The sequence below is a fragment of the Cinclus cinclus genome, chromosome 2 (genome assembly GCF_963662255.1).
Source record: "Cinclus cinclus chromosome 2, bCinCin1.1, whole genome shotgun sequence".
NCBI lineage: Eukaryota > Metazoa > Chordata > Aves > Passeriformes > Cinclidae > Cinclus > Cinclus cinclus.
This window is the reverse complement of record NC_085047.1, coordinates 19,930,247-19,954,778: the sequence shown is the minus strand read 5'-3', so window position 1 is coordinate 19,954,778 and position 24,532 is coordinate 19,930,247. Positions and strand designations below refer to the sequence as shown.

General features: G+C 41.1%; 4 protein-coding genes across 13 annotated transcripts in view; 2 read left to right on the top strand and 2 right to left on the bottom strand.

Annotated features, from left to right (window-relative positions):
• Positions 1-10,881, bottom strand: part of SENP7 (SUMO specific peptidase 7) — a 40,493-nt gene extending 29,612 nt beyond the window's left edge. For 6 of the 9 annotated variants that reach the window (XR_009934385.1, XR_009934386.1, XM_062515436.1 and 3 more), the window contains exons 1-4: positions 10,819-10,881; positions 9,380-9,426; positions 6,759-6,866; positions 4,472-4,566 (exon numbers count right to left, since the gene is read on the bottom strand). Coding sequence is in view for 7 of the 9 variants with exons in the window: in XM_062515436.1 (XP_062371420.1) it covers positions 4,472-4,566; positions 6,759-6,866; positions 9,380-9,415 (239 nt within the window). In the remaining 2 variants the exon portion in view is untranslated. The remainder of the gene's footprint in view (positions 1-4,471; positions 4,567-6,758; positions 6,867-9,379; positions 9,427-10,818) is intronic. The other 3 variants (XM_062515438.1, XM_062515441.1, XM_062515443.1) reach the window with 1 other exon arrangement.
• Positions 10,882-11,624: 743 nt separating this feature from the next.
• Positions 11,625-15,574, top strand: LOC134058245 (putative protein FAM172B). The gene is made up of 2 exons (XM_062515444.1): positions 11,625-11,684; positions 14,294-15,574. The coding sequence occupies exons 1-2, from the start codon at positions 11,652-11,654 to the stop codon at positions 15,341-15,343; spliced, it is 1,083 nt and encodes a 360-aa protein (XP_062371428.1). The 5' UTR covers positions 11,625-11,651; the 3' UTR covers positions 15,344-15,574.
• A 1,738-nt stretch (positions 15,575-17,312) lies between these two features.
• On the bottom strand, positions 17,313-19,195 carry TXNL4B (thioredoxin like 4B). 2 transcript variants are annotated; one of them, XM_062512240.1, is made up of 4 exons: positions 19,065-19,195; positions 18,618-18,783; positions 18,128-18,279; positions 17,313-17,666 (listed from the first exon to the last, which is right to left on the bottom strand). In XM_062512240.1, exons 2-4 carry the CDS (start codon positions 18,747-18,749, stop codon positions 17,501-17,503), a joined length of 450 nt encoding a protein of 149 aa, XP_062368224.1. In that variant the 5' UTR covers positions 18,750-18,783; positions 19,065-19,195; the 3' UTR covers positions 17,313-17,500. The 2 variants fall into 2 exon arrangements, with proteins under 2 accessions (XP_062368224.1, XP_062368215.1); XM_062512231.1 differs by having other exon boundaries at positions 18,618-19,192.
• Positions 19,196-19,287: 92 nt separating this feature from the next.
• TRMT10C (tRNA methyltransferase 10C, mitochondrial RNase P subunit) lies at positions 19,288-23,875 on the top strand. Its single transcript, XM_062512216.1, has 3 exons — positions 19,288-19,378; positions 20,879-20,999; positions 21,184-23,875. Exon 3 carries the CDS (start codon positions 21,215-21,217, stop codon positions 22,466-22,468), a length of 1,254 nt encoding a protein of 417 aa, XP_062368200.1. The 5' UTR covers positions 19,288-19,378; positions 20,879-20,999; positions 21,184-21,214; the 3' UTR covers positions 22,469-23,875.
• Positions 23,876-24,532: the final 657 nt, after the last annotated feature.

Genomic DNA, 24,532 nt, shown 5'->3' with positions numbered 1-24,532 from the left:
TATTAAAGTGAGAATTGGGTTTTTCCTATTGCATGTCTTGCATAAAAAAAACCACCAAAAAACAATTGTTCTTACTGTAGAGCAAATGTCTTTCTAATAGCTAGGAAAAAACCTTACTGCACACATAGCTGCAGGGTTTACAACTCTGGAAGCAGCTGCAATTGTCCCACTGACAATTCAGCTCAGCAGCCCAGTTACAGGGTACCTAGAGGCAAATACAGATAGAGCATGGAAACTTTTGTGGCTGAAGGACAGACATGCTAAAATAAGGTCTGGAAGGTCTGGAACTGCCATGCTAGTGAAATGCAACAAACTTGCAGCAGATGTTCCAAGTAAGCCTTTTAATTTCCTCTTTCAAACTTGACACTGAGATTTCCCCTCCCTAGTTACTTACCATATTCACAAGACACTGCAAAGGCCCCCCCACTGACCCTGAAAAGACAAATGCTCCTACCCACAGCTTGGACAACCTGCCCAAAAGCTGTGGATGGCTGTGAACCTGATGAGATCTCTGCAACCCTGAATGCCACAACGCATATGCCATGAGCTGCTTTCTTCCAAAGCTCTGCTATGCCTTTCCCAGACCAGCGATCTCCAAAATGTTTTAATCACACATCCCTACTAGCAGTAAGTATTTTGAGCATGTACCTTCCACAAAGTTTATTTAATGGAAATCTACAGAGAGGTACTAGTGACAGGTTGATCTTAAGGGTTTTTTTCCAACCTCAGTTTTATGATTATAAAGCACAGAAATAGAAATTTTAAAAGGAACAAAGATGATATAACCATTTAGTAATTGGACAAAAATATTTCATTCCTGTACCCCAGTGAATTGTCTCTAACAATCCACCAAACTTTGGAGACCACTATCTAGACCATGCACAATAATTCTACATGGCTCCTTTTGAAACGTAAGTAACTTAAGCTCAAGTGAAGGCAGTTTCCTTCATTCTCTGAACCCCTATCAGAAGTTTCCCAAAGAAAAACTGGTGGAAAAGAGGTAAGGCTTTATCTCAAAAGACAAGGAAAAAAAAAAAAGAACCCCAAAACCCACTTAAGGCTCTCTGATGCCAAGGATATGGACACAGGACAAAGTGTTATGTAACAGACTGGTCCTAATTAGCTGTTGGAAAAACAATCCAGGGTATCAAGTGCGACATTTGGCTCTGTGACAGCAGAGAGAGATAGAAAGTCACATGTGCAAGGACAGTCTCATTTGAATACCAACCTAATGCATAGTAGTGCTCCAGAATGTTTTATGCAGTCTGGAAAAGGCTTTCACCTTTCTTTTCTTGCACCTAGTTCTATGTATAGTCTATGAATGTTAATGCAAAAAAGCGTTCAGAAAATGTGCCTCAAATACTGTAGATGTCACAGAGGTTTGTTCAACACTGAGGATCAAGAGACTGGAGTTCCATTACTGAAAAGCTTAGAAAGTGAACACAGAGAGTCAGCTGAGTAACACTACTGTCTTAAATAGTGGAGTTCAACTGTAGCAGCTTAGTGAGAACATCCCAAGTCTGGCAAGTGTTCTTGATCCAGGAGGAAGCAAGAGCCTTATTTTCCTATAGAAACGCCCACTAAATCAGAAGTTTTGGCTTTCTTCTGGACTTCTCAAATGTTGAGCTCACAAATGAATCACAGCTTAATACCTCAGAAGAGCTTATAGCAACCAGACTTCTACATCATTAGTTGTTTGTCCACTGTAACGTATATTAGAAATAAGAAATAAATAAGCAGTACCAAAGGAAATAGAGAATATTTAATTTATTTAATATTATTTCATTTAAGACAAGTGATCAATTAAAATTCAGCTATACAAGAACTTGTTAGGCTCTTATGAAAATATACAGCCACTGAAGCAGTTAAGGAGAATTTCAAGGTAAAAGTCATCAAGAAAATCTGTACAAGTTATCTTTTCAAACTAGACATTCACTCTTGTGCTTTAAAATTCCTCCCTAAAGACAAGAAACACACAAACTACTTTAGAGGGTAAGCTGCTGCAGAACTGAAGAACTGAAGTCACTTCAGCTCTTGGGATACCAGAAGACATGATGCAAGGAAAGACTAAGACAGCTATTTCCCCTTTTCCTCCAACAGGACTCAAAATTAAAACTCAAAGTAATTAAATGGTGGGTTTTTTTCCTCCAAATAGAGAACAGTCATAGAAGTAAGCCCTAGCAATACACAGATGTGAGCCAGAAAATTGCTGCTTCTTAAAAAATAGGTTTTAAAATCAATATTGCAGAGGATTATGAGACAACATGAATGTGCTATTCTCTGTGGAACACTTCAGCTCTCCTGACCAAAAACAAACCAAGGCTATCAATTTCCCAGATCTCAATTCTTTCAGTTTTCATTGTTCCACCTCATGGAAATGACTTTTTTTTTAAAATTCTCTAGCACATAATATCACAATGAAATTTTACTAAATTTAGGCTCAGCTCAAAGAGCAAGGTAATTAGTCCAGTGGGAACACACGACTAAAATAAAGACACTGTGACCATACATGATCAAGACTTCTAAAGATAGCAGAAAATATTCCGATATTGAGTGCTTAAACAACATAATGACAGAAAAAGTCCACAGCAGGAGGCAAAGGAGTCAGAAGCAGAATTTCACTACCTATAGTTTGTTGGCTGCCTTGAAAATTCAGGTCTGACATCCCTTGATCACAACTTACATCAGGCTAGACCTTAACAGGCTCCAGGCTCCCCTATAATTTGGTTTACTGATTGTTACTTGGAACTGAATTTGTAATGTTCTCCATTCCCTTGATTTAAATGGGGTTTATAGATTTTAGGCAAGTACTCCAGCAAAATGATCTTATAATTTCAAGCACACACACATAACCATGAAGCAAGCTTTGCACTGGAAATCTATGCAAAGGAGAGGAGCCTTCAACAAATAAGGAAGTCAACGGTATATACTTGTCAGTGCCAGGCCAAGGCATAACTTCTTATCTGGCACCAGGTTTTGACTGAAATTTTTGAACCAGTTATGACCTAACATTCAGAGCAGAAGAGGAGCATAAGAGCTTTGAATTGCTTCCCTTTCTAAAAGGGGTATGGCCTCTGGCAGTGTTTTTTGAAAACCACGTTACACGACTGGGAGTACTATAGATTCAGTGAAACATCTAAACTTAAGCCAGCCTGTACATCTGTAAACAATGGTTGCAACACAGATCCATAAAAATTATCTGTTAAATTGTCCACAGAATAAAGTGAGCAACTCAAGCAAAGACATTTCAAAATATTAAAGTAAGTGTCATATAAAAATAGTAAATTATACATTAAAAGCAAGTCCCACGAGCAGACCCAGCAAGTAATTTGCATAACAGTAACACTGGAGGCATCTTGGTGAAGGAAAACCAAAGACAATTTGTCTGTTTCTGAAACAAGTACCTACCACAGTCTATCATTTACCTCTGCAAAACCGAAAAAATACAAAAGCAAAGGCAATGAAAACAAAAGATAATGAAAACAAAAGGTAATGACAGAATGAACAAAATATCCATTATAAAAAATGCTGTTAGCTGCTCCTGACAAGTCTCGTATTGCTTTTCACAGGCAAGAAAAGAATTATTCTGCCTTATAAACCACAGGACCAAAAGCTATTAATTGTTTATACCGCTTTGGGGAAAATGTTTGACCTCTATTTCACACAATAATCACAGCTAATTGATACGGTTCCTTACTTGACGATCATATTGTGTGCACACACCAGTGCTGGAACTGCTGTCTCAAATTCATTCAAATTTGTATTAGAAAGCGATCAAAATGAGACAAGGAGACTACTGACTCATTTGGGACTAAATTCCAGCTTCAACATTTTCTTGGACAGAACAACTACCTAGCTGACAACTCTGCAGATCATGATTTTAAGTTATAATAGCATATCAATAATTTGCCATCATCTCAAAGAAACCAAGATATTTGCTCATGGTAACACAATAAAGAGGGGGCACATCAGCAATTACTTAAGTGCCTTGACAGCAACACAGAGGTGAAAAAGCTCTAATTTTTTTTTTACTTCCTTCCACTACTAATCACCATAGTGTTTAAGGGATTTTTAATTGTTTTAAAGAGTTGATAAAGCTTAGGCTAACGAGTGTGCAGTACAGAACAAAAATGGAAGAATTCTGGGAAGCTTCTTACATATTTGAAGGTATCTTAAAGCTAGAATGACAATTTACACTCAGAAATGAACACCTTTCAAACAGGTTAACAAGCAGTAATTCCTCTAGTAAGCACTCTCATTCTAATTTCACAGTCTTGTGCTGCAATAACACAAAGGAAAGGTTACAGTTCCCATTAGACCACTGTAGCATGATTCTCTGAAGGTGAGCCACCCAACAGCTTGAAAACCTTCTCTGCATGACATGAATAATTAGAGACAGACACTCATCTTCAAGAAAGGCTGTGAAACTCTGAACATGCAGAGATAAACTAATTTTGAGATGACTCCTTACCCAATTGATTCTTCATCATTAGAGCTGCATCTGTTGCAATCCTTTTGCCTTCTTCCTTTTGTGGAAGGCTTTCTGTTGTTGGCACTTAATCTCCACTGAAACAAAACAAATAAAATTGGCAGATTTCAACAAACCCAAATATGTCATAATGGAAAAAGCACTAGAAAAATGGGACAGTGGAACAATGCAGCTAACCAAATACATCAAAGTTATGAGAGCATATATAGCAATTTTGCAAAGAATTAATTTGCTTGATTTAAAGAAGCCACATATCACCTGATCTCGAGTAGAACTATTTTCTCCTGAAAAAACAGTCAGGACAATTCCATTGTTTCCCAATTTCAAGGGGGACTATATCAAACACACAATTTTAAATATTAGGCCTCTTCCACCAAATCACAAATACATGAGATGCAGAAAGTAAAGGCTAACTCTGTGCATTTAGGCAAATTTTACAGGTTACAATAAAGATATAAAGTTCTGAGAAGGAAAAGCAATTTGAAGGTTTGGTACTTAGGCGGTGGTTTTCAAAATTCTCTTACCTTACCAGAAAGTACTTCTATTTTCAAATAAAATATATGAAGCCCCCCCACAATACAGTTACTGCTGCAATTCCAGAAACCTCTTGCCCTCCAACTCTTCTCCAAATCTTCCTCATTTCTTAAAATTCAAAATATGATAAACCCAAGTGATGCTTAAAAATTATGCCACTCAGGCTGAAAGCAGACAAGCCTATCCTCTTTTTTGACTAAGTGTGGTCTGAAAGGGCATCTGAAAAGTTCACGCCCATGCATATTCTACAAACTTCAGTGAGGTCTGAAAGGCATATACCAAATCAAACTTTTTGCTACCATAGGGACTAACTAATGTAAAATAAACCCATTATTAATGTTGGCAGCAAAAAAATTTACTTGATGGGGCTTTGTCCTCTTCCTGCCTTCAAACACCATCTAGTTTACCTCATACCACTGGTGTTCAAGCACAGGAGAGACCTATACATCCAAGTCACTGAAAACTGCGCAAAGTTTCTCAAAAAACACGGTGCAAACTCTGACAACTCACAACCAAGTTCCTCTAAAGTACATAAAAAGTACATAAAGAACATAAAAACTAGTCAGTGTTCAAAGCATTTGAAAGCCCCAAATACATGGAAAAGTTTGAAATATACAGACATAGGTAGGAAAATTAAGAAACGGAAAATTAGACAACATCCAGGAAATAACAAGAAAATAAAGTATTTTTCAATTCACCCATTCAAATCATTATTTTTATGGGGGCAGAGAGAAATACAAGAAAAAGTCCATGCAAATGCCATCTGAATCAGCCCAAGAGGTTTCTGCATGTAACCGCAAGAGACATCACCTCACCTCCCATTTCCAAACCTGACTGAAACTGTATGCTCTGCTCACTGAAAGTATTACCAGTACAGAACACAACCCCACAGTAAGTCTCTACTGCAGTATTCTCAAATAACCTGGGTCACATTACCACTGCTACTGTAAGTCCAAAAACATTCCTACCTTCCCTCACTATACCTTCCAACCTCCTCTGAGGGGGAGGAGATCTGTTTGTCCAGGCCTATGATTCTGAAAGCACTAAAGCCAGCAATAAACTCTGGATGCTCAGCTGAAGGAAACAAGAGTAGCAAAATGTATTTCCAACACTTGACATTTGAAATGCTTACTAAATTTGGAAAAGATTCATAGAGGCAAATATTTGCTTCTATATGTGACTGAGATGATCCAGACACTCAGTTATGATTAATGCCATAAGACTCTTACAGTCTTTTGGTCTTAATACAGTTGTTTCTGTATTAGCACCTAAAATCCTGTCAAGAGTTATACAGTACTTCATATATTCTCTTAAAAGCTTAAGCTCTTGGATAACTGAAAACTCAATGTAAAGTTTATTTCCATATAACAGAAAGTTTGGTAACTGATCTGAATATACCCTACAAGTTCAGCAGTCAGAAGACAATCAACTAATAAAATTAAATATCATATTTACCTTTAAATTAATTATTTTTAAATTAGTTTCAAACTACACCTGAAGAGAAACTGCTTTTCAATGATTTAGGCTGGAAACATGGCATTTAGACTCCCATTTCTGTAAATGTATGCTTGCAGAAAGATTTCAGACTTACACACTTGTCTCTCTCAAGACAATCTGGATTAGTTACTGGTCACAAGGCAGCACCTGGTGTTGAAAAATCCAGCCTTCAAAACTAAACCAAAACCTCATTTAACACTCTCCTACACACTTTACACTCTGAAGAACTTCTCTTTACCTCTTTTAAAGGGTAGTCACAATGGTGAGAGCCCAGGAGCCTTGCCAAAGGGGACTGAACTTGGACATCCTCTGACTTGGTGTTTGTTTTCTTCTTTGGTATATGAAACTGAAAACAGATGATGTTACAAATGGTAAAACTAAATTATCCACTGGTGCTACAAGCTGACATACAGCCATGTACAAGGCTGTCTTAACTGGGCAAAATAAAGTTGTAAGGGAAGCCCTGACTTGTGACTTTAATTGAAATGCATTCCTCATTAATGCTTGATCCCAAATCGTGTCATACCACATAATGAGCTAGTTTTAACACATGAACCATCTGAAACAGCTCTATTTTATTAACTTTACATCTTCAAATGTGATAAAAAGGTGACAACCAATCCACTGGCACAGTTTTCTTAGTTCATTCTGATTTGTTTACCCTCTAGTTTAACTGTCTCAGCTGAGAGAATGATCAAGAGAAAACAAAATAGCTGAATGTCATGACCAGGTTTGTGTTCCCAAAAGAAAAAAATCAGGATGAAGAACAATTACATATTATAATAGTACATGTATTTTAGTGTGATAATTCAGCATCAAACAGAATTTAATGTACTCAAAATGGTATCAGCTACTGTCATTGCCAACTCCCACAGAAATGGAACCAGCATTTTGAAAGCAATTATTGAAAGAGAAAGCAGTTAGCAATCCACAGGAATTCACCAGTTCAGGAAAAAAGATACACAGGAAAGAAGGTATGGTCATTGAAAATCAAATCAAAAATAATCAAACTAAATTTGTAGTAGATCATCGAGACAAGGAAACAGTATGATATTTCCTATCAGTTAATTAAACCAGTTAAAATAATATCAACTGAAAGAATAAAAGTGCAAGCATTGCTATTGCTCCAGGCATCCTGAGAAGCAAAACCTGACATTGCAAATACAACCAGATGAGAATGTATCAGACAGAAATGCAACATTTACACCTCTCAGACAGCTGAGCCTAGCTCAGACAGGAAAAAGCTGCAGCTACTCCATATGATGAACACTGTAAAGTGTCATATGAACTTGATTTACAAGCTACCAGATGCCTTGCATTGTAACATGAAATTACAAGCAAGGATTCCAGAATATTGATGCTAACAACTGAATTATTAGCACTTTAACTGCATTCATTAGCTCAGCAGGTAGTCCTTCAGACAGACCATAATGAAGCATGCTGAACCATAAGATAATATTTCAATCCTTCATTCCAAATCATGAGTGCTCTTACTCCTTCTCTACACTTCTTTGCAACTTAAGACTAAAGTTTTTTGTAATTAAACACAAATTTCTAAACAGTATCTCTAAACAGTATTTCTATTTCTAAACAGTATTGCCTTTGCTGGTCAAACACTGTAACAAATACAATAAACAGATTCCTCAAACTCTAAAGGATACAGATGTCACAGGCAACAACTTGTCATACAAGTACCTCCTTTTTTCAATCAACATGGAAAGATTAGAACAACCTATTTTCGTATTCAGGAACTTCTACAAGTAGATTGTTTGAAATTTGTTTGGTTGGTTTTGTTTTAGAAGTGGCATATTTATCAGCCAGAATGCATGTTTTGGATCTGCACTGTAATGGCTAGGAACAGATCTCTTACTTCAGATCTCTACCTGCTGCCTGACTAGCAGCTTCTGTTATGAGATTCTGAAGAACACATAGTTATCTAGAATTTTAACAAACATTTAAAATTAAAGAGGTCCTGATAACCTCTGTAATGACCTATCAGACAACATTAAGTACAGATAAAGTCAGACTCAGCATAAAGAAGAGACAACTGACAGAAAGGGATAAAAAAAAGCACAAGATACATTAACCAGCAACATTTCCAGCTCACCACACAGCATCTTCCCAACACTTGCACTCATTAAGAAGTGTCCACAATTAACTCACAGAACAAGCACAAAGTCAACAGTCAAAGAGAGGTCTGAATCTATGCTAAACACAAGGTATGCAGTTGCCTCAGTTTTTCCCAAATAAAAAGTGACTAACTCTACACATACATGTGCATACGCACTTGGAAGACTCATCTAAATCAGCAATACTTTCACAAAGGTTCCCATTTGTAGAAGCAAGGGCCAGAGAAAGTGCATAAACACAGTGCTGGAAACAGCTTATTTCTAAACCACTAGATCACCCAGACTTTACCCAATCACAACAGTTCCTATGCCTACCATTTGTTCTCAGCAGTACTTCCACTGCTAGAAACTACTTCTAATAGGGATATTTTAAGAAAAAATATACACCAGCGTAAGCCTGTGAGTACATCTCTGCAGGTAACTAAGTTCTACGCAGTTTTGCTGCTGTTCTACTTACTTCAAATTACTCTAAAATTTTAGGTGTTAGCCTAGGTCTTAAAATAACTTGGGAAACACCCTGTTTATGTGTAATGAAATGCTAAGCCTATAATATATTAATAGATTTACAATAGTAGACATTACTATTGACTGCTATCATGATAAACAGTTTCCCAAGAAAGCATGTTGCAACAAAGCAAAAGTTAGATCAGTGAAGAATGAATTTTGTTATGCAAACACACCAGAACACCCACAGCCTCTAAATAAAATGTCGAAAATTTCAGGAACTTACACTGACGTGACTTGAAGATGAGGTTCTTCCTGACATGGTTTTCTCTACTGGAAAGGGCAGGAAAAAAAGAAAAAGAAAATGAATCAGTTTAACAATTTCTGCTTAATTGATTAAGAGGGAAGTAGAACCACAGTCGTAGGCACTAAGAAAGAACAAGAAAGTAATTCCTGAGCAAACTAGAACAAAGAAAACACATTCATAACATGGCTTGGGTTGGATGGGGCTTTTAAAAGATTTTCTAGTCCAGCCCTCCTGCCACGGGCAGGGGCACCTTTCAACTGATCAGGTTACTCAAAGCCTATTTAACCTTGACCTTGAACACTCCCAGGGATGGGGCATCTACTGCTTCTCTGGGAACCCTGTTCCAGTCTCACCATCTCCACCGTCTCTTGCTCATGTCTAATCTACACCTACCCTCTTTCAATTTATGACCATCCCCTCTTATCCTGTCACTACAGGTCTTGGTAAAAAGTAGTACAAGACAGATCTGGGCAAGGCTGTGGATTGTCAGCATAGACAGAGTTGTTAATGAAATTGCCCTAGAATTTATGCTTAGCTAAGACATTTACTGATTAACTCCTTGCTGCAAGCACACAACTAACAAGCAGTCCACACTTGGACTATAAAGTGAAAAGGAGTAAAGAGGACATCTGTACCACTGCAAGGGTTCCAAGAATAAACGACAGCCAAGGATTCCTGATTAATCTATAAACTTCATCACTGGAAGAACACAGCCTCAGAGCTTCCAGCACTTACATGTATTCTCTTCATACACATTCTACAGATAGGACTCTGGCATAAGACCTTCAAAGATTACAGCTGGTTTGGAGTCTCTCAAAAAGCCAAGTCTGGGGACTTTCACTTATCTCGTTTTTTTTTTTTTTTTTTTTATTTTTCTAACTTAGAGCCATAGCCCTCCAGGGTGGGAAACAGACCGATAAAGAGCAGCCAAAGTACTGCCTGTTCCGACGAGGAAGAGCCGACAAACGGGGCCCGCCTGACAGCTCGGGGGAGCAAGCACCACCCAGGAGCGGCAGCGCCTGGGCTGTCCCCGCACAGCCCGGCTGGGGCACATGGCTGCCCGCCGGCGGAGCGCCGCGGGCCCCGAGCTCCGCGGCCCCGGCTCCGCCCGCTAGGAGGGGAACAGCTTCCCTCTGACGAACCCGCAAATCCCGAGGGCCTGAGCCAGCAATTCCCCCTCTCCACACTCTCTCCTCAGCCTTCTCCCAGAGGCGCAGAACACCGTCACCAGCCCTCCCTCCGTCCCTCGGTGCCCTCCGTTCAACCGCCCGGCCGGCTTCGCTCGCCCGCGGCAGACAGCGCGGCCGCCCGGCGAGACAGCGGCCGCACCGCTCCCCCCGAGACGCTGCCGGCCGGCTGCAGTCCGGCCTTCCTCCCACTCCCCCGCCGAAGGGCCGGCAGCAGCTTCCAGCACTCACCGCCACCACCGCAGCTGTTTACCCGGACCTGCCTCACCGCCGCCTGCGCAGCTTCCCCGGGCACTTCCGGGCCGGGCACCGCCCCGCCGGAGCCACCGCCCGCCCGGGCCCTCGGCGCTGCGTCTCCGGCGCTCTGAGCTGTAAACTGCTCGGGATGAGCTTGGTGCTGGCCCGCTGAATGCCATCAAAGAACGGAGAAACCTACATTGCTTCTAAACAAGAAATAGCGAACCCGAGCCAGGTTTAAATTGCACCTTGTTAATGACGTTCCCCCCAGCTGACAGCCAGACCCGGCCAGGTTATAATCCCCTGACGGGGGATGCACAGCTGGGAGCGCCCTCATAACCCCGCCTGGCCGCGGTTTGCAGCTGATGCCCTTAGAAGTCCCCCTGTAGCCAAGGGGAGACGAAGATTCGTTGGGTGGAACTTTTTTTTGCTTTGTGTTTTTTTTTTTTTTGTTGTTGTTTTTTTGGTTTTTTTTTTTTTTTTTTTTTTGCAGGTCAGCTTTGTAATTGTAAGTTTTGTGTGCAGCTTTCTGTTTTGTTTTCTTCTTGGTGGTGGGAGTTAAAACTGGTGCGGACAAATGTTTAGTTTCATACTTGAGGTTTCGCTTTAACTTACTGTGAGGTGTGAATTACACTCATGAGAGATTCGTCTTTAATTTCTACTATCTGGAGTGCTTTAGATGGCCACAAAGTACTAGCTACTGATAGGTTTTTTAGATACGCTCTGGAGTAGGTAAAGTAATGAAAACTGAAACCATGGTTGGGTTTATTTTTTTTTTTCACGCAGAGGGCTTGTCTACGCTCCCAGAGTGAAAAAGATTTCCATCTATGATGATGACAGATTTTACAGGCGAGCATACGGTAATATTGGGCTTTATTAGAATAAGGTGGATTTAAATGGCAAACAAAGTAATCTGTATGGATTTTATACAGTACTTATACTGTAGTAGTGTTTAGAATATGCCAAATGCTGCAACCAGCACCAGCTGAATTTACATCTGAAGCATTTTAGAATATGAATAGAAAAGTGGGAGGAAGGGGAAGAGGGATTATTTTTCCCCCAAAAGCAAATTTTAAAAATTAAGATAATAATTGTAAAGCCTGCCAGCATATGCAGCCTTAAATATTGCATTTATATGTAGACAATGAAGTATTAAACAGCTGTCAATGCTGTTTTAAAATGCAGACTTACAACAAAGAAGTGCATGCATTATGCGGCTGTATCTAGAACAATCTGTAATTGCTACTTTTTAATTCTATAATTAACTGTGTTACTATAACAAAATCACTCCTCTGTACTAGTAAGTATATAATTCTAAGGCGCTATTTAAGTAAACTCATAAGTGATAACCTATTATTAATTGCCTCAAAACTTCTCATTTTGCATCTTGAAGGCAATTTTAGGAAGGCATATGTGCACCTTATGTAAAACTCTGTTTGTTTCTGCCTCCTGAAATCTTCAGCAGCCATTCACAATGCTTTGTAAAGCAGATGTTCAGGGTTTAATTTGAAATCACATGCCCTTGATTTGGAACTGAAAAGGCAGTGTTGCTTGTTAGTATCTGAAGTAAGAGAATAGTAACCTCCTATTCAGAGTATGCTGGGAAATTAGTCCCTCCAGTCTTTTAGAGGTGAGAGGAGAAAGGGACTGAGAGGTGCTCGCCAGCATACCACTCTGAGGAAACTGCACCTACCTATTTATTCCTAATGCTTACAGAAACCTGTGCCTTTCTTCTTACACATCTTTCCTTAAAATATGTCCATTTTTCTCCCACTTCGGCTCATAGGAACAACAACTGGAATATGGGTAGCTTCTTTCCTACTAAGTATCATATCTTTTGCATTAATTGCCCATATTTCAGTAGTATAGCAAACAGATATTTTCCCGTCTTCTTTGTCTTTCATGCCTTCCTGAAAAATGAAAAAAATTGTAGGTGAATGGGTGCCCTTGCATTTTTTTTGTGCTGTTTCCATTTCAAGAGACTGGCAAGACAGTAATAAACGGCTTATATATCATAGCATATGATTTTTCCCTTTTTCTATGTGTACTGATTTTATGAGATTAAAAAAAGGAGAAAGTATCACTTTCTAGCCTGCTCTCTATTATTTAGAAGATGGGAAAGAACCTGAAGAGAGGACTTAACACTAGCCCAGGGGAGATTACTCAAAAGGAAAATACATACGGTGTTGCAGTGTTGAACAGCAAAAATGTTTGATTTTTTTTTTGTTTTTTTTAATTTGGGAATGTAAGAAATAATTTTCAATCTGCTAAGCACCTTACCTCAAGGAAATTTGCATTTCTTGAAAGAGTTTGGTTCCAACTCAAGCTGCTTGAAAATATTCAGATCACTTTTTGTCCTAGTAACTGGCTTTATCAGCTGATATAGTGATTTTAACATAGAATGTAATTTTCTGTGTTCTATAAAACTTCTTTTAGTTCAGCAAGAAAAAAATTAAAGGTATATAATCTAACTTGCCAAACATAACTCGATTCAGACCATTTACAGAAAAAAAAATACTATATTAGGACTAAACTCCTGTAAAGATAGGATTCTGACCATACCAAATATACCCTGTTTGCTATTCTACAGCCAGTGACAGTCAGTAGTAGATTGAAGAGTTACTAGGAAAATAGAGGGTTCTGCTAAGCTTAATTTTTCAGCTGCACCAAAATCACTTCCTGGTATAATTCATATCAGTCATTAGAGATAATCTGAAATTGGAGACCTCAGTCCAGCCTCATTATAATTTGGTCCTTGGACTTTCTTTTCTCCTGCTACTGGATCACAGTGGCTAGTTTATTCTGTAATCCATTCCTATATTTCCATGTGGCAAGTGCTTGGAAGGATGAATGAGTAACTAGAGTGATTAGCAGAAAGCAAACACATACATGTATGATCTATTCTAGGCAGCTGAAGGTAAAACATGGAGAGTATGCTGGTACACAAGCAATGGGAAGGTTCAAGTCCTTAGTATGCACAGCTTATTTTCTTTAAAAACTTAGGATCCAGTATGACAGTTGGACTTTTTCCAACTGCCAAGGCCTGCATTTTAAAGGCAGCCTTGAAACTCAGTGGAGTTCCAAGATAATGGCTAGGAGACAGCACAATAAAAGTTGCTCAAGTGAACAATGAACCATTTACATGTGCCTCCTTCTTAAAACCTTTAATTCAAACTACCTTAAACAGATCTTTGCATAAACATGCTAGCTTACAAATGTTTAACTACCAAACTGAAATAAGGCATAATAAAGGCAAAGGAGTTACTGCTGTTGGAACTTTGCAACTGACATCTCTGAGGGACTTTAAGAGCAGCTGGTTTACTATAGATCACCATGAAATACTCTGAATCGACAGGTATTCTATTTCTAACAGCTTTTAAATCTGAATTCTAAAGCAATGGGGGGATGGGCAGACGTGTTGTGTGGAGGTCTATCACTACTTTGACATAACATTCCTCTTAATTTGTAGTGGTTACAAATACAGCATGAACTCAGTTTGAGGAAACTAACAGAGGGTTCAGAGTATCAAGAGGAACTAAAATATGACTTCAATACAAAAGGGGAACTGAGGCACCTGGATACAAATGAGTCCTTTGTTTTCAATTACTACAAGAATGGACATGAGCAGAATCATAAACGCTACAAAGTTCTGGGACATTTTATTACCCAGTATGTTTATGAGCTCCTGGAAAGAGTCTGCATGCTGCAGAAGGTTTATATTCCTACTGATGCTACAGAGGGTGAACCAAGAAGTTTCTTTTTCATGAGCAAGAATGCACTAACAAGTTCCTCTAGCCTAATTATCCTTCTTCAAGGCTGTGGAGTTTTTTGTGCTGGACAGTGGGGACGAAGGACAATTGTCAGTGAGGGCCTGAGACATGGAACACAAATACCATTCATCAAAATGGCCCTGCAAAGCCACTGGGAAGTGATTGTACTGAACCCCAATGACAACTTCACTGATCCAAACTCTGAAAAGGTGAGATTTTCTGTCACAGAACAAGTGCCTACTTTTACACAGTCTGTCTGGGGGGTTCCCAAGAGGGGCAGCAGCAGCCCCGAGGAGCATACTGTGTATGTATGGGATAATTTCATTGCAAGTAGTGCAGCCAGGAACGTGGCCTTCATTGCCCATGGCTACGGTGGGTTGGTGTTTGTTGATCTGCTGGTGCAGAGGAAACGTGAGGTGATGAATAAAGTGTACTCTGTGGCGTTCATCGACTCCACGCACAACGTGCAGCACCAGAGCAGACGCGATCCAGAAATACAGGAATGGATACACAAAAACTGTCGGGAATGGGTGTCAAACAGTAAACCCCTAAATAAAACTGTGGGCTTACTCATGAGAGTAAGTTGTCCTACTTTCTCTGCTGGAACAGAAAAGTATGGTTTAGCACCCTCCTGCTGCTTACAACCCATCTTTAAGTACCTGAAGAGGAAGCTGAAAGCCAAGATCACAACAACCTTGAGTTCACCTGTTGCAACCAGAAGCAGCACAAGTAAGAGAGGCAATAAATAAAGATGCACTAGTTTGTTCTGGATCATGGTCTCTTCCTTCTCTAACTGCCTCTGCACCTTTCCATCACCTAAGCACCTTCATCTTGCTGTGGAGAAAGTCACAGTTCTAAGTTTGAAACGAGTTTGTTTGGTTTTGAGAAGAAAAACACAAAAGTTAACTATTAGGAAAGAAGTGCATTGTTGAAAGCCTTAAGCCACAACCTTTTGGCTAGCTGTGAAATTTAAAGTTGAATTAAAGATGTTAAGGTATACCAATTCATCTGTTGTTTTCTGTAATAAACATTCTATAACTATGGCTTTATAATCAGACTAAACTATCAGGAAAACATTTGTTTAAGTGCCTAGCTTCATTAGAAGGCCAAATCTGGAATACAAAAGGCATGTAAACAATCTGTTTCCTCCTTTCTATGTACCATGTATTGTTTAAAATCTTTCAAGAGCTGGAAAATGTACCTTCCTCCTTGAAACATTTACAGTTAAGCTGAGCAATACTTCAGAGAAGTACATATTACTGCCTTCCCTCCTGTCAGAGTTGGTGTGCCCCAAACATGACACAGGGACGTAATTTCCAATTTAAAGCCAACTAAGCCAGTGAGAATACTGGACATGAGCTGCTGTAGAGATACAATAGTCTAGCAACCTATAGTTGCCAAACTGATGCAAAGGAATGACATTGCTGTTTCCTCTCAGCTTTAGACAGAGGTGGGAAAAAACAGTTTTAAAATTTACATACTCAAGGCTTACAATGTGTACAAGCAGAAGTTCAAATAATCTTTAAAGTGGATGTAAACAAATGAGTGTTATTCTTAATTTCCCGTTCAAGCCCGTGGGAATGTCTTGGTTTGAAAGACAGATGTCTGCTAAGGAAGGCAGGAGCCTCTCTTGAAATGGAAAATGTAAATCCCCTCCCTCCAAATTATAATTTTGAAATTAAGGTGCCCTCAGGCAAAGATATGGCAGTAGGAAAATAACAGTTCTTTAGTAGGAAAATTATAATAAAAATACAGTAATAAAAAAAACCAAAACACAGAGTCAGAATACAACCTGACACCCTGTAAGTCAGGGTGTTGGTAGCAGGTTGATTAAGTGGTGGCTGCAGTCTTCCTGGAGTGATTCCAGGTGTGGTTCTGTTGAAGCACACCCTGTAGAAGGGTGCAGTTTTCCTCCAAAATTCTAGTGATGATGTAGAAGGGTCTGGTTTTCCTCTGGAATCCAGTGGAAAAGGGCTGCACTGATGTTCAAAATCTCAGATTTTATCTAGGTAGGACATGCTTGGCTCCTCCCCCTTGGTGGTGCATGGCACAATGGGATGATGTAATTTTATCAGTCATACAGTGGGACTCAATGGCCCATTAATAGAAGATACCTCCCTGGAGGAAGGATGGGTCATGGAAAAGATGAAGAACACTGCCCTATCTGGTTTTAATAGATGGTGATAGAATACATACTTTTGGTTAAATCCTGTATTGCAACCCAAGACAGGGAATCAAAAGTGTTTAATGGCCACAAAAAAAGGATCCTTTGAAGGATGACAAAACCTTCTCCTATAAGTGTAGAACATTCCAATCTCAGTTTAAAAAGCTGTTGAACAGTAATAATGGGTATCAGAGAGAAGAGAGCATCAACTTGGCTTTGTGCTTATATCAGTTTTAGATTTCAGTCATCATCTCCCTCAGAAGAAACTTCTGTCCTGTTACGCAGCAATGGATAAAATGTAAAATTCTGTTGGAAAGGCACATTCAGTTGAATCCTCTTGAGAGAAGCACAGCTTTTTTTAGTTAATGTCAGGTTTACTGTTATTACATCTGAATAAAAATGGTACTAAACAGACAACTAACAGAGTGCCTCAGTTCCCTGAAGAAGGTTGCAATGGAGCTGCCATAGCTGAGGATACACACAGCCTGCCTGTTTTGTAAGGGCTAGTCAGCACACAACTCAAAGAACAGTCATTTGTGCGAACCCTGTGCATGAACATGAAACTTTATTTACGACAGAAGCATGAGGTGACAGAATATCTGTCTTCAGAAGGAGACCAATATGATCCTTCAGGATAAATGCTCAAACTGTCCCACAATGTCAGAGGAAGCCAAAAGTACTCAAAGGAAAAAAGGGTCTACAACATCGTCCATTTGTGTAATTCTTATCTCAGGTCAACCCGTTAAATTCCTTGGTAGAGAAGGTCGTATTTAGGAATGTTATTGGGATCAATAGGACTTCTCACAATGAGTTTTCCCCGCATTGCTCCTCGGTAGATCACTTCAATCAGATCTATAAAGTCCTGCTTTGTTTTGAAGCTTCCTACAAACTTGGTGTGATCTGGAGACCTATATATAAATGTAAGACAAAGGCAGAATTGTTACATTAAAGTATCCAGAGAAAAACCACCTAAAAATGTGAAAAGATGCCCAAATGAGATAAGGAGTTCTGATCTGGTCATTCTAAAAGAATGAGCTAACTTTGTAATGGCATAATCAAGTCAGAAATATGCTGTGACCTCCAGGTCACAGTGACCTGCACCTCCAGTGACCTCCAGGTGCAGTGTCATGTCTAAGATTTTAACCATTTCTTACTATTTTTTGCAGAGTCAGACATGTTTCACCTACTTATTGCATCAGAGCATATTTCAAATTCCCTATTTTACATCCTTCTGGCTTTTTACAGAATTCTCAATGCAGGTGCAGTTAGCAACATTGTAGTCTTCAAATGCTACCTTCCCCAGACATGGTAACATGGAAAAAAACTGGTAATTCTTACAGATGTAATAAACAATGGTAGGATGACTTACCCATAATCAACCTTCATGTGTTGTCCGTTGAAGAAAAATACAGTAGATGGAATATAACTGATGTCAAAATACTGGGTGTACACTGGGACGTTGTTCACATCCACCAGGTAAATGACTGCCATTTTACTTAAGTCATGAGCTGTTTTTGCAAGCTGGAAAAAAAAAAAGAGTGAGAAAGGCAGATGACAATTAGACTGAGACCTGAAGAAAAGAGAGTGGCAAGCTTTATAAAGCTTGTTTCTCTTATGTGTTACCAGCTTAAGCAGGTATCCAATATCATATATTGTCTACCTCAAGCACTTTGTTCCACCACTGTAATAGTAAAACAGATGCTTTTCAAACCTTTTCATAAATATAGTATAATTTCCTTCTATATTTTTCACCAAACTTTTAATGAACATCCATCTTAGCAAAAGCAACATTCCCTTCTATGTACCAACTACACTTGTACGGTCTGTTAAAAAAAAAAAAAAGAAAAAAATGGTCTTACAATATCATCGAGCTCCAGACAGACAGAGTCATTATCTCTTCCAAAACGGAGAACCAAAACCTTCTCAGCGACGCTTTTTATTGCCTGATCCACTTCCCTCTTACAGGTCAGTTTGGGCAGCAGAAAACTCATCGCGACAGATCACGGTCTCCACTAAAATCCCTACCTGACAGGGAAAAAGACAACAGAACAACGTACCATCAAACAACAGCAACCTGCGGGCCAAAATGAAGCGAAACTTCTCTGTGCTAAAGTTTCTTAAAAGGGGAAAAACAGAGGGGCAGGGGAGAGAAGACAGCGAGAGAGGAAAGCGGACAGGAAGAGAGAGCACAGATCAGCAGGCCGGGCTGACAAACCCCTCGGCCCCAGGCCATTGCCTCACGCCCCAGCCCAGCGCGGCGGCGGGGCCAGACGCTGCGCCGCACCAAGGGCGGCGGCAGCACCCACCGGCAGCCCGCTCAGTGCCCGGGGGCTCCCCGGGAATCGAATAGGGGAGAGTTCGGATCACCGCCCGCCGCAGCTCCCGCCGTGGGAGCGCAGACAGCCCGGAACGCTGGCGGTGCAGCCACGGAGCGCCGGGGACAGCCGAGGATCGTACCGCGGCCGGGCGGGCCCGCCCCGCGCATGCGCAGCGGCTCCGCGAGGTGAGCGTCGGTGGCGGCGCGGTCGGGGCTGGCGGTGACCGCGGGGTGGCTCGGGGTCCGCCTGGCCCTGCCCCGACCGAGCCCCGGCGGGCGGGAGCGCGGCCGGAGATCGGGCAGGTGCTTCTCGCCACCCGCGGCACGGTGCCCCGGAGGTCGCGCTGCAGCGGGAGATCGGGCGCGCTGGTGTCCCCGGGAGGGCTGGGCGGGGTGGGTACATCGCGGGGCTGTGGGGTCTGAGCTGGCGCTCCGCGGCGCGGGTAGACTTGGGCTGCCTTAAAAGTTGTTAAGCAGCGTGCACGTGCTGTGCTGCTCCCTTGCAGCCGGCCTCATCAGTGAGTGTCCAGACGGAGTGCCAAGAGTATGGATCCAGGCTGTGCCTCGTGGTGCCAAGCCATGGGACAAGAGGCAACGGGCAGAAACTGATGGACAGAAGTTCCACCTGAACGCGAGGAAGAAATTCTTTACTCCGCAGGTGGCCGTGCACTGAACAGGTTGCCCAGAGAGGTTGTGGAGTCTCCCTTAGTGGACATATTCCAGACCTGTCTAGACACAGTCCTGTGCCATGTGCTCTGGCACGACCCTGCTTGAGCAGAAGGGTTGGACCAGGTGATCCATTGTGGCCCCTTCCAACTTCGGTCAGTCTGTGATTCTAAGTGGGCAGCTGTGCTGGAGAAGTTAGGCAAGTTGTTCAGTCTCTGAAGTATCAGTGAAGATCCTTTCTGTTACGAGTTGCAGTGAAGTCATGCTAAAATAGATACTTTAATCGCCACAAAGCTAGGTTCTTCAAAAAATCTTGGATTCTTGCAGTAATTATGTTAGCTTGAATGGCATACTGGAAGGTAACTTGGCTCTATCAAAAGCTGTTATTAAGTATGCTGATGGTGTAAATCTTGTGTTAAGTATTGACTTAATTTGAGCTCCAGTACTGTAAGATAATTGAGGAGCTGATCCCTTGATTTTTCCATGCTTCTTTGATTATTACTTTGCAAGTAGGTTTAATGCTTTAATGTAAAATTAGGGATACTTCTATTGTAACACAAATTTTCACAGTGTTAGGTTACTTGGTTGTTCTTGTTTCTTTTATCTTAATAACAGCAGAACATGGGAGGTCAGCGACCAATTTGATCAAGTACTGTAGAGTAAAACACATGCCAGGTTATATAACATTTCTAAATAATACACTGCTTCTTCTGTCCCTATCTGAGCAGGTACATATTTACAAACCAAATATGAAATTAACTTCTTGTTCTGTATATCACATTATTTTCAGTTTATTAGGAAGATTATGAAATTTGATTTTAAAATATGAATTTTTGATTTAAAAATTAATTTTGTCCAAATCACATTTTCCCAAGCACTGAAACTTCACTGATGCTTAGTTCAGTAGTGTGCATAGACCAAGGAAACTACTAAATGTTCTTGGTGTTTTTCTTTCTGCAGACCTTTCATATTTAAATACAGATGTGGATAAAATAAATGGGACAGGGGCGGGGGAGTGGTTTGCATCATCAGCTGTGTGTGCCTATGCCAACTTCACAGACAATTTAGCAAAAAGAAAAAAAAAATCTTTTCCTGTACTAGTTGTTATTCTTCCACCTCTTCTTTCTGTTTTCACAGGATAGATAAATTATACAAAAATACTTCTGGTTTCCATGCAGCATTTCACTGATTTTGGTTCTGAAGGCTCATCATATGATACAGATAACTTAAAGAGCTCTCAACTACATTTTGAATTGCAGTAAGTATAGCTGGTTTTTATTTAGGAAACAGTAAAAAATTCATAGAATTCATAGAGGGATGAATTTCTGGCATCCTCCAAGAAGTAACCTATTGTTTGTCAGTGTCACTAAGAATAAAAATATGCATGTGTTTTCTTTGTGATTTCTGACAAGCTTTTTTCACCTCCTATTGATGTTTTGCAGCTAAGTTTTGCAACACAGCACACGTCTAAGTATGCAGTCTGCTAATATGCTTCTGAGAAAAATTGTAAGAAGTTCTGTTCTTCCATTTGCTGCACAACATGGGATGAAAAAGGATTTGTTTCTGCTCAGTAGAACTCTGAGTTTATCACTTTGTCTGAAGCAGGAAAAATCATGTGAACCTTCAGAAAAGCTAGATTTAGATGAGTGGAAGAAAGTAATGAAATCTGGGTTACAAGAAGAGGTCAGTGAGACGGTCTCGGAGCCTAAGGAGCTTTCCAGTTTGGCTGCTGCACGTGAGACTTTGGAGATGTGGAGGCTAGCTGGCAGAGCAGTTCCAGAAAAAATTAGTGAAGAACAGCTAAAAACTTTTATGGAGTGTCCTTCTAAGTCAGCCAAAAAGAAGTATTTAAAATTCTTACATCTCAAAGAACTTTACAAGAAAAATAACAAAAGAAAAATGGATGAGAAAAGAGAAAGGAAGCTAGAAGCACAAGATCAAGCTTCAAAAACAGATGAGACCAAAAAGAGTTCATTTGTATGTTTGTGGTCCAGCACTATGGATAAAGCTTACAATTGGAGGGCTGCTCAGTCCATGATCTTTGGCCAGCCTCTAGTATTTGACATGTCTTACGAAAAAGAAATGTCTGTCCGAGAAGTCACAAATACAGTGAGACAGCTAGTACTGAGTGAAAGCTGCAATCGGAGATCTGTGGATCCATTCCACATCCACTTCTGTAACTTCAAAGATGATAGCCTGTATCAAAGGGAATTTATCAAGCATTATAGAGAGGCATGGGACAAACTACTTATCACAGTGACAGACCGGTGCTACACAGAAATCTTTCCAAAGGATAAGCTCATCTATCTGACAGCTGATTCTCCCAAAGTAATGAAAACATTTGATCATGATAAGATTTATATTGTTGGGTCAATGGTTGACAAGAGCATAAAAACAGGAGTCTCTTTAGCACAGGCAAAACGATTAGGACTGGAGACTGCAGCCCTTCCACTGGAGAAGTATTTGCTTTGGAGTAGTGGTGCCAAAAATCTCACACTGGATCAAATGATGCATATTTTATTAACCGTGAAAGATACTGCTGACTGGAAGAAGGCTCTGGAATTTGTTCCAAAAAGGAAATACTGTGGCTTTGTAAACAAACCTGTAAAGGAACTGAAAAAAACGTTAGACCTGATCAACACACTTAAACTTGGAAGGGGAAGGGAAGAAGTAGAAAAGCAATTTGCCAAAAACTACCCCAAGAAGTATAAACTAAAGCAAAAGTAGAGCGATGGGGAGGAGAATGAATTTTTGACATGCAAACTTTGTCCTTTAATGCTCCATCTTCTCGGTACATCTGGAACTCTGTTCAGCTCTTAATCTCAAAACACATTTTGTTGTTTACGTTTGAAATGACCATCACTAGGAGTTGGGGTTTTTAAATTACTTTAGTAGTCCAGCTGTTTAAATTTATTCACACATTATTGAAATTATGTAAGAGAAATTAGATAATCTATTGTAAAAAAAAATTACACGAAGACTATCAGTCTGTTCAATTGAACTGTGCTTGGACAAGGCTGATTGTTACTGAATGCAAAGGTCTTCAGAGCTCACTGCTTTGGAGGCTGCCTACAGTTTTATGCTAAAAGATCACAAAGATGAAGTAGAAGAGTCCTCTTCCTGAATCCTCTTGTGTGCAGATGAATTTACCTTTGATAGCTGGATTAAAATGGTTAAAACCTTGCATGAGTTCAGGGAACCACACCATTTATTCCTGGATGTTCTGTCTGGCACAAATCAAGTCCGTGTTTGGAAGGAATAAGGCAGATTTCTTGACTGTGCTAAAAAAAATAATCTACTTTTGTGTAAGACTTATCCCAGAGTGCCTGTGTTTTCAGGCCATGTAAATGTAGATTTCCCAAAGTGATGGAATTTCTGAGTTAATAAACAGTCTTGTTAGTAAATACTTAGAGGAGCAGAGAGCCTTTTAATATTTCTCACAGCTCAAAATATATTGGTGTCTCTCTGGAAGTACGTGTTCAGGCTGCAGAGCTGCCATGGGCAGCTAAATACAGGTCTGCTGTCTGTAGGACGAGTGGGCTTTCTTCGTCGGTGATGTTTAAAGTCAGTGATGGCAGATGGTGAGTTGGTGGTCACCTGGTAACCTCTTCCTACATGCTGTTGCAAAGTGGGGGTTGGAAGGCGAAGATTTGCTACCCCAATACCACCCTTTATTGCCTGTTGTGAGGTGCAGGGGCCTCCAGGCATGGATCATCTCTGGCACAGGGAAAGATCTGGTTCCTTTCAGCTGTGTGTGGTTGGGAAGTACACAAAGCTTCACCCTAGGGTGGTGTTCCAGGTGATGCTTGAGAGCTGCCTTCAGCTCCCTGGAAAGCCCTGAAGTGCAAGGACTGGATGTGTGAGTGTGCCTCACTTGGGCAGACTCTTTCCTCAAGAAAGGAAGAGACAACAATGGAGTTATGTTCTGCTGAGTGTCGTAGAATTGTGGAATGGTTTGGGCTGGAAGGGGCCTCATCTAATTCCAATCTTCTGCCTTGGGCTGGGTACCATATCCCTTCTGTCATTTGGTCTTCCATACAAACAGCCTCTTCTGATCTGCAAGCCGGCTTGCACACTGGGATGGGGGAAGGTTGTGTCACTGCTCACTTGGACTTGTCTTACAGAATCACAGCCTGGGCAGGTTGGAAAGGGCCACAATGCATCATATGGTCCAGCCTCCTGAATCAAGCAGGGTCATCCCTGAGCACATGGCACAGGATTGCGTCTGGATGGTTCTTGAGTATCTCCAGTGAGGGAAACTCCACAACCTCTCTAGACAACCTGCTTCAGTGCTCGGTGACTTGCACAGTAAAGAAGTTCTTCCTCATGTTCAGGTGGAATTTCTGTGCATCAGTTTCTGCCCATTGCCTCTGGTCCCATTGCTTGGCACCACCGAGAAGAGCCTAGGTCCTTCTTGGCACACTTTAGATATTTACATACACCGAGGAGGCCATGAGGTAATGATACTTGTGAATCATGGAAGGAAATCGTTAAACCTCGTGCAGTGAGGAAGGCGCGGCAGCGGACGCGATTCTTTCGCGCCCCCGTGACGCAGAATCTCAGTGTGCGGTGCCGGGGGGGGTAACTCTGATTCCCCCCCCCGCTTCCCCCGGGGGAGGGAATGGAAGCCATGCCCACGTGTGCAGCGGTTCCGGGCCAGCGCCACATGGGGCGCGCTCCCGCTGCTCGCACCGGGCCCTTCCCGCGCGCCGCAGGGGCGGGGCCGGCCTGGCCGCGAGCGGGGCCTCGCGGGGGCGGGCCCGAGCGGCGCGCGTGCGCGGCGTGTGAGGC

Coding starts and splice junctions, on each gene's coding strand:
- TXNL4B (XM_062512240.1), bottom strand. CDS start 18,749: ATGAGTTTTCTGCTGCCCAAACTGACCTGTAAGAGGGAAGTGGATCAG. Junction 18,280..18,617: donor GTCTGGAGCTCGATGATATT/GTAAGACCATTT, acceptor TTTTTTTTCCAG/CTTGCAAAAACAGCTCATGA. Junction 17,667..18,127: donor CACATGAAGGTTGATTATGG/GTAAGTCATCCT, acceptor ATTTATATATAG/GTCTCCAGATCACACCAAGT.
- TRMT10C (XM_062512216.1), top strand. CDS start 21,215: ATGCAGTCTGCTAATATGCTTCTGAGAAAAATTGTAAGAAGTTCTGTT.
- LOC134058245 (XM_062515444.1), top strand. CDS start 11,652: ATGATGATGACAGATTTTACAGGCGAGCATACG. Junction 11,685..14,293: donor ATTTTACAGGCGAGCATACG/GTAATATTGGGC, acceptor CTTAATTTGTAG/TGGTTACAAATACAGCATGA.